This window comes from Rhinatrema bivittatum, chromosome 6, assembly GCF_901001135.1.
Source record: "Rhinatrema bivittatum chromosome 6, aRhiBiv1.1, whole genome shotgun sequence".
In the NCBI taxonomy this organism is placed as follows: domain Eukaryota; kingdom Metazoa; phylum Chordata; class Amphibia; order Gymnophiona; family Rhinatrematidae; genus Rhinatrema; species Rhinatrema bivittatum.
In genome coordinates, this window is record NC_042620.1 from 286,972,664 (window position 1) to 286,990,679 (window position 18,016).

At 46.4% G+C, this 18,016-nt stretch overlaps 1 protein-coding gene across 6 annotated transcripts in view; it reads left to right on the forward strand.

The window, feature by feature from the left end:
- Positions 1-11,083, forward strand: part of LOC115094347 (TRPM8 channel-associated factor homolog) — a 267,622-nt gene extending 256,539 nt beyond the window's left edge. For 3 of the 6 annotated variants that reach the window (XM_029607299.1, XM_029607300.1, XM_029607301.1), the window contains one exon: positions 10,681-11,083. In XM_029607299.1, coding sequence (XP_029463159.1) covers positions 10,681-10,923 — 243 coding nt within the window. In that variant the 3' untranslated portion in view covers positions 10,924-11,083. Of the gene's footprint in view, positions 1-5,413; positions 5,594-10,680 lie in introns of all 6 variants that reach the window. The other 3 variants (XR_003857531.1, XR_003857532.1, XM_029607303.1) reach the window with 2 other exon arrangements.
- Positions 11,084-18,016: the final 6,933 nt, after the last annotated feature.

Below are 18,016 nucleotides of genomic sequence, written 5' to 3' on the forward strand. Positions count from 1 at the left end.
AAGCCTTTGAAGCAGTTACGATGACTTTACAGATAGCTTCCTGTTGCGCCCTAGTGGCACGTTCTTGTCTGATTCTTTCTCAGGAAGATGATGATTCTGGAGTGAATTCCAAAACTGTTATGGAACCCACTGCCACCTTTTTAGCTGATGTGGGCTGCGATTTGATCTGTCCCTTGGCCAGAGGAGTGGCTTCAATAGTGGCGGCCAACATCAACTTTGGTTGCGAAATTGGTGGCTGATGTAGCTTCCAAAGCTAATCTTACAAAATACTGTTTAAAGGCTTGCTCTTATTTGGGAGCGAGTTTAAGAAGGTGGCCAATAAGTGGGGTGAATCTCCAATTCCCCAGTTGTTGGAAGATAAGAAGCCATTGCAGCACCCCTTTGCTATGAGGGGTCGTCTCCGGGGCTCCAGATGGTTTCGTCCCTATAGAGGGTCAACCTTTCAGGGGACTCAACCTTTCTTCCAGACCACCCAAGAGAGGAGCAGGCTCGGGTGGCAGATTCTCCCGAGCTTCCCAATGAAGATTTGCCGACCCATCTTCAGGACCAAGAGATAGGGAGACACCCCTCCCTCTTTAATCAGAGGTGGATCGAGATCATATTGGATCAGTGGGTCCTGGAAGTGAATAGAGAGGGATATGCACTGGAATTTTGCAGGATTCCTCGAGATGTGTTCATGTGTCTCCTTGTCACTCCCTGCAGAAGAAGCAGGCAGTGAAGTTTACGCTTCTAAGGCTCCTCAGGCTGAAACTGTGGTTCCTGTGCCTTGTCTCGAGAAAGTATGGGGTGATATTCCATTATTTTGTCATACCCAAGAAGGAGAGTTCCTTTTGTCCCATCCTGGATCTCAAAAATGTCAATCGTCATTTGAAGGTGACTCATTTTCACATGGAAACCTTATGCTCTGTGATAATGGTCATGCAGTCAGGGGAATTTCTGACATCCCTAGATCTGTCCGAGGCCTACCTTCATATTCCCATTCATTTGGAACACCATTTCCTGTATTTTGCAGTGATGGGATGCCATTATCAGTTTTGGGAGCTGCCCTTTGGGCAGCACCCCCAGAATGTTTTTCAAGATTATGGTGATAGTAGTGGTACATTGAGGAGCGATGGGATCCTGGTGCAGACAACTAGCTGATTCGAGCCAAGTCTCAGAAAGAGAGCCGCCTGGTGACCGGCAAGGTGATCTTCTTGTTGCAGGAGCTCAGTTGGGTGGTGAACCTGGCCAAAAGCAGTCTTCAGCCATCTCAGTCGTTGGAGTATCTGGGTGTGTAATTCAACATGGGGCAGGGCAAGGTTTTCCTGCTGGAAGTTTGGATTCAGAAATTGAGGTCACAGGTACGTCAGTTAGAGACCACTATTCGCAGACTGTGTGATGCTATTGTGTCCATCGGTTCCCGATGCCCTCTCTCCGCTCTCCTTACCTCTTTGGTGCCTCCCTCTTTGCCCGCGGGAAGATTGGCTGCCGCGGCGTCCTTCTGCCAAAATCCTCCGGTGTCCCTGGACCGGCTAGACACTGCAACCCGCCATGTTTCCTGGAGGCGTAGGGGCGCGTGCGCGGTGCAGTCCCAATTGAAGTACCGGCGATGGTGCGAACCTCAAGGGCATCTCCCTGAGATGACGTCACCCGCGACGGATATATAAGGTCTTAGAATTTGCTAACAGATTGAGTTAGCAAGGAACGGACTCGCTTCGGGGTTCGGGTTACACTACTTAAGCTACTGTGCTTCCTCGGACTTACCAGGGGTACCCGCTCCTCGGGGGCCTCGCTCTCTCCTTTGTTTTTCAGGTGACAGTCTGGAACCGGTACTCACTCCTTGAGGGCCCACGTTCCCAGACTTGTTCCGTATTCACTTCTGCCTGGAAGTCATCGCTGTCTACTACATCTGTGAATTACCATCGCTCTCTCAGAGCTTTCCCTGGAACCAGGTACTCACTCCTCGAGGGCCTACTTCATTCCAGCTCCTGGGCTTCTATGAGACATTGTATGAGTGTTACCATCAGGTTCAGTACATGAACCCTGCATACCTTGCATACTCACTATATTTCAGTTTCTCTACAGCTCAGCCTCCAGGGATCGCTGTTCCAGTATCCAAGGGACTACAGCCCAGCCGGGCATTCCAGCTCATTACTGCCACCTCTGGTGGTTCAGAATATTGTCTAATAAAAGAACTAGTGTGTGTCTGTCTCCTAACTCTGAGACTGACCAGTGGTCCCTCTCGGGATCTTCCCCCGAGGGCATGGTCATCTGCCACTGGTCCAAGGATCCACTCACAATTCTTCTAAATAACAAGATTGCTAACTCCTATCTGATTGCTACTCCCAACAGAGAGCAGCTCCTAACAGCTATCTACATGTGCTCGTTTGATAGCAGTGACTTTAGAAGTGGTACTGTGGGCGAGGCATATGCATCCTCTTCAGCTCTCTATGCTGTCTCATTGGAACCTGCAGTCTCAGGACTATTCGGTTCAGCTCCACTTGCTGATGGAAATCTACTCTCAGCTCCTGTGGTGGTTATAAGAAGCTCATCTGAGAAAGGGAGTTGTCTTGTCTTCCCTGACCTGGTTGGTACTTACGACAGATGCAAGTTTCCATGGTTGGGGAGCTCACTGTCAGGAGCTAACAGCACAAGACTGCTGGAATGCAGAAGTCTCTCTGGAACATCAATCGCCTGAAAGCCAAGGTGGTCTGGCTGGAGGGCTTACAGTTCAGCCATCGACTTTTGGGTCAAGCGGTCTGAGTGATGTCGGACAACGCAACAACAGTGGCCTACATCAATCACCAGGGAGAAACCAAGAGTCAGCAAGTGTCGCAGGAAATAGACCAGCTTATGGAATGGGTGGAAGAACATCTGAAAATGATCTCGGCCTCTCACATTGCAGGAAAAGACAACATAAGAGCAGACTTTCTCAGCAGGGAAAGTCTGGACCCAGGAGAATGGGTGTTGTTAGCTGAGGCATTTCAGCTGATAGTGGATTGCTGGGGTCTTCTATTCCTAGATCTGCTGGCAACTTCTCACAATGCGAAGGTTCCTCAATTCTTCAGTCTGTATATATTACCTGACTTTGTAAACAGCGCTTCTCTGCAGATATTTGGATACAAGGATATTACAAAGAATTTAGTTGAGCAAATATAAATTTATTATTGCATATCCTTGGGAGACACAGCCAGACTTTCTACACAGGGGAAAGCACTTCAGCCTGTCTCTCCCAGTATCTTGTAAGAGCTGTATTATATAGGTTTAAACCATACAGAGAATGCCCGTGAGCCTATGGTAATAATCACTTACGCAATAGGACCCCGAAACCATTCCTCCTGCATTGCTTGCACATGCAGCCTGATATCAAGTCACAGAAGAGATCCGCGGTCCCTAGGCATAGATGCTCTTGTTCAGGTGTGGCCAGAAGGCAAGTTGCTTTATGCCTTTCTCCATGGCCCTTGTTGGGCAGGATATTTCACAAAATGGAAGGCCACAGGGGGTTGGTACGCTTGGTAGTGCTGGACTGGCCCAGGCGTCCATGGTATGCAGATCTGAATCGACTTCTAATGAAGAACCCCCTTCATTTTCCATCGCACATGGATCTGTTGCAGCAAGAACCGGTTCTTCACGAGGATCCAACTAGATTCTGTTTTATGGTTTGGCCTTTGAGATGGCTCGCCTGTTGAAGTGCAGATATTTCTCTGCTGTGATTGCCTCTTTGCTCTGCACTCAAAGGTTCTCCACTTCCTTGGCCTATGTGTGGATTTGGAGAGTGTTTGAGGTCTGGTGCAAGGGGCGCAGTGTTCTTCCTCGCTCAGTTAAGATCCCACTCTTTCTGGACTTCTTGCAGGATGGGTTGCATAAGGGACTGGCCCTCAATTCCTTGAAGGTACAGGTTGTGGCTCTCACTTGTTTCAGGGGCCTGGTGAATGGTGTTTCCTTGTTGTCTCATCCTGATGTGGCCTGCTTTTTGAAGGGAGTGAAGTATCTTCGGCCTCCCTTGAAGTTGCTGGTTCCCTTGTGGAGTCTTAATTCGGTCCTGGATTTTTTGGTGGGCCCTACTTCCCGACCACTGCAAAGCCTTTCTTTGTGGTTATTGACCTTGAAAACACTGTTCCTAGTGGCTGTCTGTTCTGCGTGTCACATTTCCGAGCTGCAGGCCTTGTCATGCTTGGAGATGTTCCTTCGAGGGACTCCAGGGGCGTTGCAGCTGTGTACTGTTCAATCCTTCTTGCCTGGTGATCTTGGAGTTTAATTTGAATCAATCCATTTCCTTGCTGTCCCTAGATAAGGTCAGGGATGCAGAGTATTGCCTTCTGTGTCCCTTAGATGTCAAGAGACTTGTTGTGCAGTATCTGGAATTTTCTGAACCTTTCCGGAAGAAGGATCACCTGTTTGTCCTTCATGGTGGAGGAAAACAGGGTGAACCAGCTTCAGGGGCTACAATAACTCACTAGATTAAGAAGGTGGTCATGGCCATATAGTGAATGTTGGCAAGCCATTGCCTACTCAGGTTAGGGCTCATTCCACTAGAGCTCAAGCAACATCATGGGCGGAGGTTAGATTGTTAACTCCCATCGATATCTGACGAGCTATGACGTGTCCTCCTTACATACGTGTTTCAGGTTTTGTTGTCTAGATGTGCAGGCCCAGGAGGACATAGCCTTTGCAAGTGCAGTGTTGACTCAACTGTGGGCAGCCTCCTGCCCTATCCGGGAAAAGCTTTGGTATATCCCACTTTTTCTGAATCCATCTGTCTACACGCTAGGAAATGGAGAAATTAATTACCTGATGATTTCGTTTTCCTTACTGTAGACAGATGAACTCAGCTTCCCGCCCTTGGCTGCTGAATGATTGTGACAACAGTCCTCTGGTGGGGCTCCGGGTCCCAAGGGATTACTGGTAAGTGTTCATCCAGTCCCTAAATTGGGTACCTATATTCTTACTTGAGTTCAGTGTTTCATGTTGGTTGACTACAGTTATGGTTGCCTGTTTTTAATCAAGTTTTTTGCTAGTCTGTCCACAGTTGCTTTTGAAGAGAATACTGGTAGGCTGGGGTCACTGAAGGAGTATGTATATTGTAAGTTCAGCTTGCTCCATCTCCATCTGCTGGCAGATAAGAATAATCTACTTGTTCTGAATCCATCTATCTACACTAAGTAAAACGAAATTATCAGGTAGGTAATTTCTCCAATTAGGGATGAATTTCCAGTTAATATAATCTTGTTTGCAATGTTTATCACCTTTTTCATCTCCTGTTTTTTTTCCCTTTATTTCTTATGGGGCAAGGGCAAATAAGTGTATAAGAGAAATTTAAATGAGACAGAATGGTGATTAAAAATTATCCACAAGCATCTTAAGCTTCTTGCCATAGTTCACGCTGACACCATGGCTTTGACCATATTTCATGTGCTTCTTGTGCCTATTACAGATGGTGATGTCATGAGCGTTATTTGCATGTCCAAAAAGGGATAATGAGGTCCATGCATATTGTAATGAAGCTGATAATGTATTACATGCTGGACAGCAGGAGACGGCCTAAAAACCATATAAAAAGGAATTAGTCAGCTTCTTCATGATGCATTCTGCTTCTCAACAGCTTTTATCAAATGTAGGATATACATTTTTTTTCACTCAATCTTGGCAAATAACTTTCTGCCATAAATTTTCTAAGTTGTAAGCAGCATGAGTTGTTCCCCATATAACCAAACATACTGTTGAGCACCAAACAGCTGCTTGTTTCTGAGAGCACAGGAGGAAGGACAGTCTCAGAATATATAACCTGAGTTGGTCGAGGGTTGTAGAGGCCCTAACTAATCCCCTTATGCAATATGGGGATTAGTGCTTCTACCACCCGCGTCCAATGCAGAGTGAATCTAATAGCGCTCATCACATGCAAATGCATATGAACGAGCCTATTAGCTATTCACTCCCAATGCAAAAAAAAAAAAAAAATGTGCATCTAGGATACACATTTTAGTGATCAGAAATTAACGCCTGCCCGGAGCAGGCATTAATTTGCTGCGCGCTCCTAAAACTAGTACAGAAAAGCAGAAAAAACTGCTTTTCTGTACTGCCTCCTACTTAATATTGTTGCGATATTAAGTAGGAGGAAAATCTTTCACAAACTTTATTTTAAAAAAAAAAGCGCCAGCAATCGGGTGCAGGAAACGGATGCTCAATTGACAAGTGTCTGTTTCCTGAACCCCCTGGCTGTGCGCCGTTTAGGAAAACCGATGCCGATAAGTTTGGCGTCCTTTTTCGTAACCGGCGGATGGCCGATGCCGATCGGGTTCTCATTAGCAAGGAGGTGCAAATTTAAATATTGCATGGTGCCCCCGGGGGGGGGGGGGGGCACCTGGGGGCGCATTAAGAAAGCGGGCGCTGACTATTCTGCGCATAAATATTGCACCAGCCCCATAATATGCCAGTCTCTAAACCAGACTTATCTCTCTGTTTATCTTGTGCGCGATACTTATGATATGCCCTCCACATTTTCTTCCAAAAGCCATTTACCTAGTTAAATGGGTTATTTGAAAATTCAATCAGAGACAAGGCAAGTGAACAAATAAAAAGTATACCAAAAGGAAAATTTTCTTCACTATAAATTAACAGACCAGTGCCTATGACCACAAATCCACATGGGTTTAATGGAAGGTAGGGATGTGCAGAGGGACGCCATACATTGCATTCGGGATTCGGATTCATCGGGGGGGCAGATATGTTGCATTCGGCCATATGGCACCCCGATATGTTGATATGTTGATTCCTATTCATTTCCCTACTAAAATTAAATTAACTACAACCCCCCACCCTCCTGACCCCCCCCCCCAAGACTTATCAAAACTCCCTGGTGGTCCAGTGGGGGATCCGGGAGCCATCCCCTGCACTCACACCCTCTGTGCCGATTTCAAAATGGCGCCAATAACCTTTGACCTACAATGTCACAGGGGCTACCGGTACCATTGGTCAGCCCCTGTCACATGGCCATCGGCACCATCTTGTGCTCCTACCATGTGACAGGGCTGACCAATAGCACCGGTAGCCTCTGTGACATAGTGATGGCAAAGGTTATCGGCACCATTTTGAATACTGGCAAAGGCTATGGAGTGCAGGAGGTTGCTCCCAGACCCATGCTGGACTTTTGGCAAGTCTTGTGGGGGTCAGGAGGGTTCCCCAAGACTTGACAAAAGTCCCTGGTGATCCAGCGGGGGTCCGAGAGCGATCTGCATTCGGGCCGTCGGCTACCAGTAATCAAAATGGCGCTGGTAGCCTTTGCCCTTACTATGTCACAGGGGCTACCAGTGCCATTGGTCAGCCCCTCTTACATGGTAGGAGCACAAGATAGTGCCGATGGCCATGTGACAGGGGCTGACCAATGGCACCGGTAGCCCCTGTGACATTGTAGGTCAAAGGCTATCGGCGCCATTTTGAAATCGGCACAGAGGGTGTGAGTGCAGGGGATGGCTCCCGGATCCCCCGCTGGACCACCAGGGAGGTTTGGTAAGTCTTGTGGGGGTCAGGAGGGTGGGGGGTTTGTTTAAATTGGGTCCTTTAGGCGGCCGAATTATTTGTCGAGATTCGTTGTATTCGTGGGGAATCGCGATACGTTTCACTTCCCCACGAATACAACGAATAAGGCCCTATACGTTGCCCATTCCCAATTCGTAGGGAATGAATGCACACCCCTAAGTGGAAGGAAAAGTCCTCAGAATAGCATTGATGCTGCTTTTTGGAAATTTAACAGAAGGCATATGCTCATTTATAATCATAGGTCAAAAGCCTCCAGCCTTCGTATACTCAATACTTCATTACAAACATTATTCTTCTTTTTCTTCACTTTGTGCTCAAAGTTCATGTATGCATTTTTTAAATAGTTTTTATCAGTCTAATTAAAATGTAGCTTTTGTGAGAAGCTTCGTTCTTCCAAATTCTACTTCACTATTCATGCACATGATTGCTAATCCACATCCACCAACGATGGCCAGTCATTTTGCAAAAGCTGCTTCAGGGTGAGATTAGCACTGAAACATTCATAAATCCAAACATTTTTACCAAGGAGCGACGCTCTCAGGTAACTTCTCAGGTATCCTCCCTGCAGGTAAAACACACGTGTTGTTCCACAACACGCGTGCTTTAACCCACATTAAGTGGAGGTGTTCCCAGGGGCTGAGCTAGGACATGGACTGTAAATACAAAACAACACATGATCTTTCAATCCGAAAAAAAAAAGTACCCACAGGAAAAGCAGAGGCAAATGTCTGTGGGGGTGTTTCCCTTAGGCAGGTTTTAAAGTGAAAGCATGCATGTACTTTCACTATGAAAACTGATGCAAAATGTGCCGGTTAAAAGTACTTGTGGACTTTGCAACAGTGTGAGAAGGGTGAAAATTGCCCTCTAAGAAGGTAATTTTCAAAGGCATTTTCCTGGGTAAATCAGTGCTTTGTGCACCCAAATGATCTTTTACAAATCTGCCCATCCAATGTGCAGGTCATCTTACACACATATGTCATGTATACATATCAGTTTACCAGGACTGAGCAGAGACATTCCCTGAGGGGCAGGGTTGGGGAGGAGTTTGACATTTACGCATATACTCTCATTTTTCAAAAGCAGATGGGTACATGTTCAAGAAAAATATCTGGGTACACATCAGGGGGCGGATTTTAAAAGCCCTGCTCGCGTAAATCCGCCCGGATTTACGCGAGCAGGGCCTTGCGCGCCGGTGGGCCTATGTTCCATAGGCCCACCGGCGCGCGCAGAGCCCCGGGACTCATGTAAGTCCCGGGGTTTTTCGAGGGGGGGCGTGTCGGGGGCGTGTCGGGGTCGTGTCGGATCGGCGCGGCGTTTTGGGGGCGGGACGCGGCGTTTCAGGGGCGGGTATGGGGGCGTGGTTTCGGCCCGGGGTGGTCCGTGGCGTGGCCGCGCCCTCCGGAACCGCCCCCAGGTCGCGTCTCGGCACACTAGCGGCCCGCTGGCGTGCGGGGATTTACTTCTCCCTCCGGGAGGCGTAAATCCCCCGACAAAGGTAGGGGGGGTCTAGATAGGGCCGGAGGGGTGGGTTAGATAGAGGAAGGGAGGGGAAGATGAGGGGAGGGCGAAAGCGAGTTCCCTCCGAGGCCGTTCTGATTTCGGAGCGGCCTTGGAGGGAACGGCGGCAGGCTGCGCGGCTCGGCGTGCGCCGGCTACACGACATCGGCAGCCTTGCGCGCACCGATCCTGGATTTTAGCTGATACGCACGTATCTACTAAAATCAAGCGTACTTTTGTTTGCGCCTGGTGCGCCAACAAAAGTACGCGAAGGCGCACTTTCTTAAAATCTACCCCCAGGTGTATATGCATGTGGCTAGTTTTGCAGGGATAATCTTCAAAATGACCTCTGGTGTGCAAGTTCACTTTGAAAACTGGTGTAACTTAATGTGAATATTTTGTGTCAATTTTATGCAGGCTCTTACAAATTTAACCCCTAAGATGGTAATTTTTAAAGCCATTTCTGTTTTACATGTGAAAATTGACTTTTACAAAAATTGCCTGCATGTCTGATTATGTGTGTAAAAGTACGTGCATACAGGGACCACATATGAGTACATGTGTGTCAAGTACCTGCTGTGAACAGAGTGGCCCTGGGGCAGAGCAAGGGAAGGGTTTACACTCAAGGGCACACTTCTGCATTTTCAAAAATATGAGCAAATTTTTCCTCAAAAAAAACTATGGGGTAGATTTTAAGAAATTGAGCGCGCGCATCATGTGCGCACATGACCCGGCACACACATGGATGCCCGATTTTATAACATGTGCGCAGATGTTATAAAATCGGGGGTTGGCGTGCACAAGGTGGTGCACAATTGTGCACCGTGTGCAGCGACGCCCATGCCCTTCACCCGTTCCCTCCCAGGCCGCTCTGATTTCGGAGCGACCTGGGAGGGAACTTCCCAACCCCCTACCCTAACCTCCCTTCCCCTTCCCAACCCATCCCCTTTCCTTATTCTAGGCCCCTCCCCAAAAAAATTATTTTACTTGCTGTGCCTGCCTAGGGGCAGGTGCAAGTTGTGCGCGCCGGCACCTGACTGGCACGCGATCCTCCGACACAGTGGCAAATGGCCGCTGTGCCGGAGGCCTCTGACCCCACCCCGCCCCCCTGGACCGCTCCTCCCCACCCCTTTTTTGAAGCCCCGGGACATAGGCCCGGTGCACAGGCTTTTGAAAATCTGCCCCTCTGTGTACACAATAGCAGGTATAAATGTGTGCAGATAGTTTTGGCGAGATAATCTTCAAAGCGAAAGTATGCGTGTACTTTCCTTATGAAAACTGGTGTGAAATCTACAAGTAATGGACTTTAAAACTATGCGGGTAATTCCATAGGTAAAGTGGTGCTTTAGTAGCAGAATGATCCTGCTATAAAATCGCCTGCCTGTTTACCTGGACTGCGTGGAGGTAGTCCCGGGGGGTTGCACTTGAGCGCATATTTTTATATTTTCAAAAGTATATGGGGTAAATTTTTATGAAAAGAACTTTCTGTGCCCAAATCAGCAGGCTTAATTGTGTATGGGTAGTTTTGGTGGGATAACTTTCAAAAGGGAACATTTGTGCATAATTTCCCTTTCAAAATTGGTATCATTCATGTGTGTTTATTTAACGCCAACCTTGTGTGTGTTCTTTACGAAATGATCCTCTAAATGATTCTGTTTTGCTCCTAAGCTGCAGGAAGGCTTTGGGTGGGAACCCTTCTTGCAACTGTTTGCAGAGTACAGAAGATTGGGACACATCAACCAAGATAACAAGTATAGAATGAACTTGTGGAATGAAATGTTTTCGAAAGCAGTGGGGAAGAATTTGACAGCGTTCTTCAAGATGTGGGGGTGGCCTATTGATGACTCCAGGAGTCTGGCAGAATTCCCAGACTGGGAGGAAAATCCAATGAAGAAGTATGTTACGCAGTGATGAATAGGTGAGGGCTGTGCAGGATTTTAAGTAAACTGAAGCGACCAGGATACCAACAATAAACATCTTTCACCTTCAAGCAACTTAAATTCACCATAATCCAGTACTTGTGAATAGTGCCACTGTAACATCACAATAAAATTGTGTATTCTGCAATTTTCCAGTTTCTCACCAATGTTCTGATTTTCTTGCATTTCCAGTATTGTTTTTTTTCCTAGAAAAAAATCGCTTTTGTATTCACTGTGGGGTAATTTTCAAAATGATTTATATTCTCAAAACTGAGTTTTACGTGTGTAAACGCGTTTTACCAAGCCTGCATTTGTCACTATGCACCCTAGGCCTGTGCCTAGGGCTGGCTGATAATTTGCTGCCTTTCAGCTGTGCTGAATCTCACTCAGCAGAGAACAACACTCTGTTTCCTGAGCGGGGCGGATTGTGGGAAAATAGTGGCCCGGGGGATTTTTCTCCATACTGGCCCATGGGTACCCAATTACACATACAATTTGGTGAGTCACCAAATAAAGAATAAAGGGACCATAAAATATACACAGAAATGCACAGACAAACTGAACTGGAAATCACAACAAGTAAGACTGTATGTAATGCAGCAATGGAAAAACAGAAAATACCATCATTCCTCATAAAACATCAAACAATAAAATCAAGAACTATAAAACATCACAATAGGAAAATCATACTAAAAATATATATTTCAAAACTGCTGATGAATAGAACCTCCAGTAATTTAACTCAGGGAAATTTTCAAAAATTTGTATATAACACCAATAAAATATTTCAAAAAGAGCAGACATCAAATAATATTCAATAATTAAAACTAGTAAGGATTTTAAAAAGCCCCTGCTGTCCCCTTCTGTGGGAGCTCTTGATTTCCAGTCACCCTGATATTGTCGAGGATTAGGAGGTTATCCTCTCTCTCTCACACATACTCACATGTCCATTCTCTCTCACACATACACTGTCACATTCATGCTCTTTTATCCACCATAACCTCTCACTCTCACTGACACTGACACACTATCAGGCTCTAAGACACTCTCTCTCCCCTCCACACACAAACTCTTACTCCCTTGGATTTTCTCATACATACTCATGCTCTCACACTCACTGGCTCCCTCACATATACACAAACACACACACCCAACAAGCTCCCAGTCATTCTCACACACACTCACTGACCCCCAGGCAGGCTCCCATTCATTTTACCACCACTCCCTCCCCATCCCCCAGGCATGCACACATTCATTCTGACACATACAGACCCCCAGGCAGGCACCCATGCATTCACACACATATACCCCCAGGCAGAGTCCCATTCATACACATGCACACACTAAAGGCAGACCCCCCTCTCTTTTGCCAGCAACCTCGGAACCTCTCTCATTCCTCTGCTGCCACTGTCACTGCTGCCACATGGCTATTGGGGAGGTGCCGATTGCTGCTACTGACACTGAAGCCCATTCTGCTGCACCCTCTGTGCAGGCCCCGTGGGCTTCCACTTTCTCAATGCTGATCTCGTACATTGTGAGATCCGCATAGAGAAAGTGCTATTCTTGCACATTCCCAAAGATTACATGTGCCAATCAGTAAAAAGTAATTTACTTTTTTTTTTACATTTGCTGTCTGATCTTAGTTTTCTAATTGGTTGGTCACAGGCTTTTTTTTTCCACCTTCCCTTTCTTATTTTTTTTTGCCAATTCCTTTTATATTGTCTTTTTTTCTGTTTCTTTTCTCTCCATCTTCTTCCCTCAAACACACAGTCAGGTTCTCATTCTCACATGCATTTCTCTCTCTCTCACACACACAGACTCTCACTGTCACATGCTCTCATATAAAATCATTCATACACACAGTCTCTCACTAGCACATGCTGTCTGACTCTCCCACACACAGGCTCTCTCTCACTCCCACATGCTGTCTTGCTCAAGCACAGACTCTCACTGTCACATGCTGTCTCTCATACAATCATTCATACACACACAGGCTCTCACTGTCACATGCTGTCTCTCTCACACACAAAGAGGGTCTCACATGCTGTCTCTGCAAACATTCAGGTCCTCACTCTCAAACACAATCTCTCAACTCATCTCATACACGCACACACACACACTCTACAGACCTTCAGCCTCTCTCTCACCTCTGGGCCTCCTCTTCGCGGGTCACCGCAGGATGGGCTCTGCAGTGGCCCTGATCTTCTCGGGCTGTGGCGGCCCTGCTACCTGGCCTCTTCCTCTTCTCGGGCCGTTGCAACTTGGGATTCGTGGCGGCCCATAAGCGCTCCTCTTCTGCACACGCTGATGCTCGTCCTCCTTCCTGCCCACGTGGCTCTGGCAACGTTTACTTCCGGGGCCGCACAGGCAGGAAGGAGGAGGAGCATCAGTGCATTTAAATGCGATATTTTTCTTCGGGCCGTGGTGACGTGAGCCTCACCACGGCCCTGCAGATCTGCCTGTTGCAGTGCTGCATGAGCCTCCCTGCGCCCGGGGGCATTTGCTCCCCTCGGGATACCACTACTTGCGGCGCCCTAGGCCCAGACCTAGTGCTTCCACCGGCCCTGCCCGCAGGTTTCTCTTCGGGCCACAGCACCAGCAGACCCTCTTCTTGTCTTTGGCCGGGAAGTTTAAAAAAAAAATCACGTGATGGGAGCAACCGGCCCACCGGGGGAAGCCCGATCCTCCGATAGGCCAATCCGCTCCTGTTCCTGATCCAGCTCAGGATGCAGGGAACAGGAGAGCAGGGGAGTGAGCCTGCTGCTGACAGAACAAAGGGAAGTAATTTTGGGAGATTAGGAGCATCTGAGTAGAGATTATTGTAGGGTGGGAATAGAGGCTGGGAGATAAGAGGAGGATTGGCTGGGGAGAACAGGTCTAGGTAAGAGGGGGGAACAACGGTAGGGGGCAGTGTTTTGTGTGTGTGTGAGAGAAGGGAATGATGCTAACTTTATAAATGTATATCATAATGGGCGGGATATTAGAGAGAGGCTGTAAGGAGGAACAGGACCAGAGCAAGGTAGGGACACCTCCCTCCTCTCCTCTCCACCCACTGCAATTTAAATCCTCCCTCCTTTGATCTTGGATTCTATCCCCCAGGTCCTGGAATCTCTCTCCCTTCCTCCTCACCTCTATTTTCTCCCCAGATCCTTAAACCCATTCCCCAGCTCTTCCTACTCCCTCCTCCCCTTCCTCAATCCAAAAACCACCCTCTCTTTCTCCCTCTTCTTCTACATCCCAGATTTCCTAAACTTCCCCATCCCTAGTCCTCTCTCCTTCTCACTCTCCTCCCCCTTCTCCTCATCACATCTGATCCTCTTCCTTTCCACTTCCCCTCCCTGAGGTCTCCTCCCTGTACTGATACTTGAGATCACTTTTCTTCACCAATACAAATAAATTATATTAATTATACTAATAAATACACTGGAAGATGTAGTAGGCCATACTGACAAACTAAAGAGTAGCAAGTCACCTGGACTTGGAAGAAGGATCCAACAGAAGAAAATAGGATAAAGCATAAACATTGGCAAGTTAAATGTAAGACATTGATAAGACAGGCTAAGAGAGAATTTGAAAAGAAGTTGGCTGTAGAGGCAAAAACTCACAGTAAAAGCTTTTTAAAATATATCCGAAGCAGAAAGCCTGTGAGGGAGTCAGTTGGACCGTTAGATGATCGAGGGGTTAAAGGGGCACTTAGAGAAGATAAGGCCATCGCGGAAAGATTAAATGATTTCTTTGCTTCGGTGTTTACTGAAGAGGATGTTGGGGAGGTACCCGAAATGGAGAAGGTTTTCATGGGTAATGATTCAGATGGACTGAATCAAATCACGGTGAACCTAGATGTGCTAGGCCTGATTGACAAACTGAAGAGTAGTAAATCACCTGGACCGGATGGTATACACCCCAGAGTTCTGAAGGAACTAAAAAATGAAATTTCAGACCTATTAGTAAAAATTTGTAACTTATCATTAAAATCATCCATTGTACCTGAAGACTGGAGGATAGCAAATGTAACCCCAATATTTAAAAAGGGCTCCAGGGGCGATCCGGGAAACTACAGACCGGTTAGCCTGATTTCAGTGCCAGGAAAAATAGTGGAAAGTGTTCTAAACATCAAAATCACAGAACATATAGAAAGACATGGTTTAATGGAACAAAGTCAGCATGGCTTTACCCAGGGCAAGTCTTGCCTCACAAATCTGCTTCACTTTTTTGAAGGAGTTAATAAACATGTGGATAAAGGTGAACCGGTAGATATAGTATACTTGGATTTTCAGAAGGCGTTTGACAAAGTTCCTCATGAGAGGCTTCTAGGAAAAGTAAAAAGTCATGGGATAGGTGGCGATGTCCTTTCGTGGATTGCAAACTGGCTAAAAGACAGGAAACAGAGAGTAGGATTAAATGGGCAATTTTCTCAGTGGAAGGGAGTGGACAGTGGAGTGCCTCAGGGATCTGTATTGGGACCCTTACTGTTCAATATATTTATAAATGATCTGGAAAGAAATACGACGAGTGAGATAATCAAATTTGCAGATGACACAAAATTGTTCAGAGTAGTTAAATCACAAGCAGATTGTGATAAATTGCAGGAAGACCTTGTGAGACTGGAAAATTGGGCATCCAAATGGCAGATGAAATTTAATGTGGATAAGTGCAAGGTGATGCATATAGGGAAAAATAACCCATGCTATAATTACACGATGTTGGGTTCCATATTAGGTGCTACAACCCAAGAAAGAGATCTAGGTGTCATAGTGGATAACACATTGAAATCGTCGGTTCAGTGTGCTGCGGCAGTCAAAAAAGCAAACAGAATGTTGGGAATTATTAGAAAAGGAATGATGAATAAAACGGAAAATGTCATAATGCCTCTGTATCACTCCATGGTGAGACCACACCTTGAATACTGTGTACAATTCTGGTCGCCGCATCTCAAAAAAGATATAATTGCGATGGAGAAGGTACAGAGAAGGGCTACCAAAATGTTAAGGGGAATAGAACAACTCCCCTATGAGGAAAGACTAAAGAGGTTAGGACTTTTCAGCTTGGAGAAGAGACGACTGAGGGGGGATATGATAGAGGTGTTTAAAATCATGAGAGGTCTAGAACGGGTAGATGTGAATCGGTTATTTACTCTTTCGGATAGTAGAAAGACTAGGGGACACTCCATGAAGTTAGCATGGGGCACATTTAAAACTAATCGGAGAAAGTTCTTTTTTACTCAACGCACAATTAAACTCTGGAATTTGTTGCCAGAGAATGTGGTTCGTGCAGTAAGTATAGCTGTGTTTAAAAAAGGATTGGATAAGTTCTTGGAGGAGAAGTCCATTACCTGCTATTAAGTTCAGTTAGAGAATAGCCACTGCCATTAGCAATGGTTACATGGAATAGACTTAGTTTTTGGGTACTTGCCAGGTTCTTATGGCCTGGATTGGCCACTGTTGGAAACAGGATGCTGGGCTTGATGGACCCTTGGTCTGACCCAATATGGCATTTTCTTATGTTCTTATGTTCTTATGGACTGGATGGTATGCATCCTAGGGTTCTGAAGGAACTAAAAAATGAAATTTCAGATCTGTTAGTTAAAATTTGTAACCTATCATTAAAATCATCCATTGTACCTGAAGACTAGAGGGTGGCAAATGTAACCCCAATATTTATAAAGGGCTCTAGGGGCGACCCGGGAAACTATAGACCAGTGAGCCTGACTTCAGTGCCAGGAAAAATAGTGGAAACTATTCTAAAGATCAAAATCAAGATCAAATGGAACACAGTCAACATGGATTTACCCAAGGGAAGTCTTGCCTTACAAATCTGCTTCATTTTTTTGAAGGGGTTTTAAAAAATGTGGTTAAAGGTGAACCGGTAGATGTAGTGTATTTGGATTTTCAGAAAATGTTTGACAAAATCCCTCATGAGAAGCTTCTAAGAAAACTAAAAAGTCATGGGATAGTCATGGGATAATCCTGGGATAGGAGACGATGTCCTTTCGTGGATTACAAACTAGTTAAAAGACAGGAAACAGAGAGTAGGATTAAATGGTCAATTTTATCAGTGGAAAAGGGTAATAAACAGTGGAGTGCTTCAGGGATCTGTACTTTGACCGGTGCTTTTCAATATATTTATAAATGATCTGGAAAGGAATACGACAAGTGAGGTTATCAAAATTGCAGATGATACAAAATTATTCAGAGTAGTTAAATCACAAGTGGATTGTGATACATTGCAGGAAGACCTTGTGAGACTGGAAGAATGGGCATACAAATGGCAGATTAAATTTAATGTGGACAAGTGCAAGGTGTTGCACATAGGGAAAATAACCCTTGTAGTTACACAATGTTACACGATGTTAGGTTCCATATTAGGAGCTACCACCCATGTTATAAAATCCTGAGTCGGTGCACACAAGGGGGTGCACACTTGTGCACCTTGTGTGTGCCGAGCCCTAGGGGAGCCCTGAAGCTTTCCCTGTTCCTTCCGAGGCCGCTCTGAAATCAGAGCGGCCTCTGAGGGAACTTTCCTTTCGCCCCCCCCCCCCCACCTTCCCCTCCCTTCCCCTATCTAACACGACCCCCAGCCCTACCTAAATCCCCCCCCCCCACCTTTATTATTTAAGTTGCACTTGCCTCTGGACAGGCGTAGGTTGCGCGTGCCGGCCAAGTGCCGGCACGTGATCCCCCGGCCTAGCAGGCCTTCGGAGGCCTCTGGGAACGCCCCACCCCTTTTTCAAGCCCTGGGACATACGCGCGTTCTGGGGCTTGTGCCTTCACCGAGACTATGCAAAATAGGCTCGGCGTGCGCAGGAGGGGTTTAAAAGGGTCACACACATATATTACGCGCGTATTCCTTTTAAAATCCACCCCTCAGTGTTTGGGTACTTGCCAGGTTCTTGTGGCCTGGTTTGGCCTCTGTTGGTAACAGGATGCTGGGCTTGATGGACCCTTGGTCTGATCCAGCATGGCATGTTCTTATGTTCTTAATATAATATAAAAGGTGGAAATGTTTGCCAGTTTGCTTCAGAATGTTTACATTTTTGCCATAGAATCTACTCCTGAATTGCCACAGGAAACTAGGGGACTGTGCCT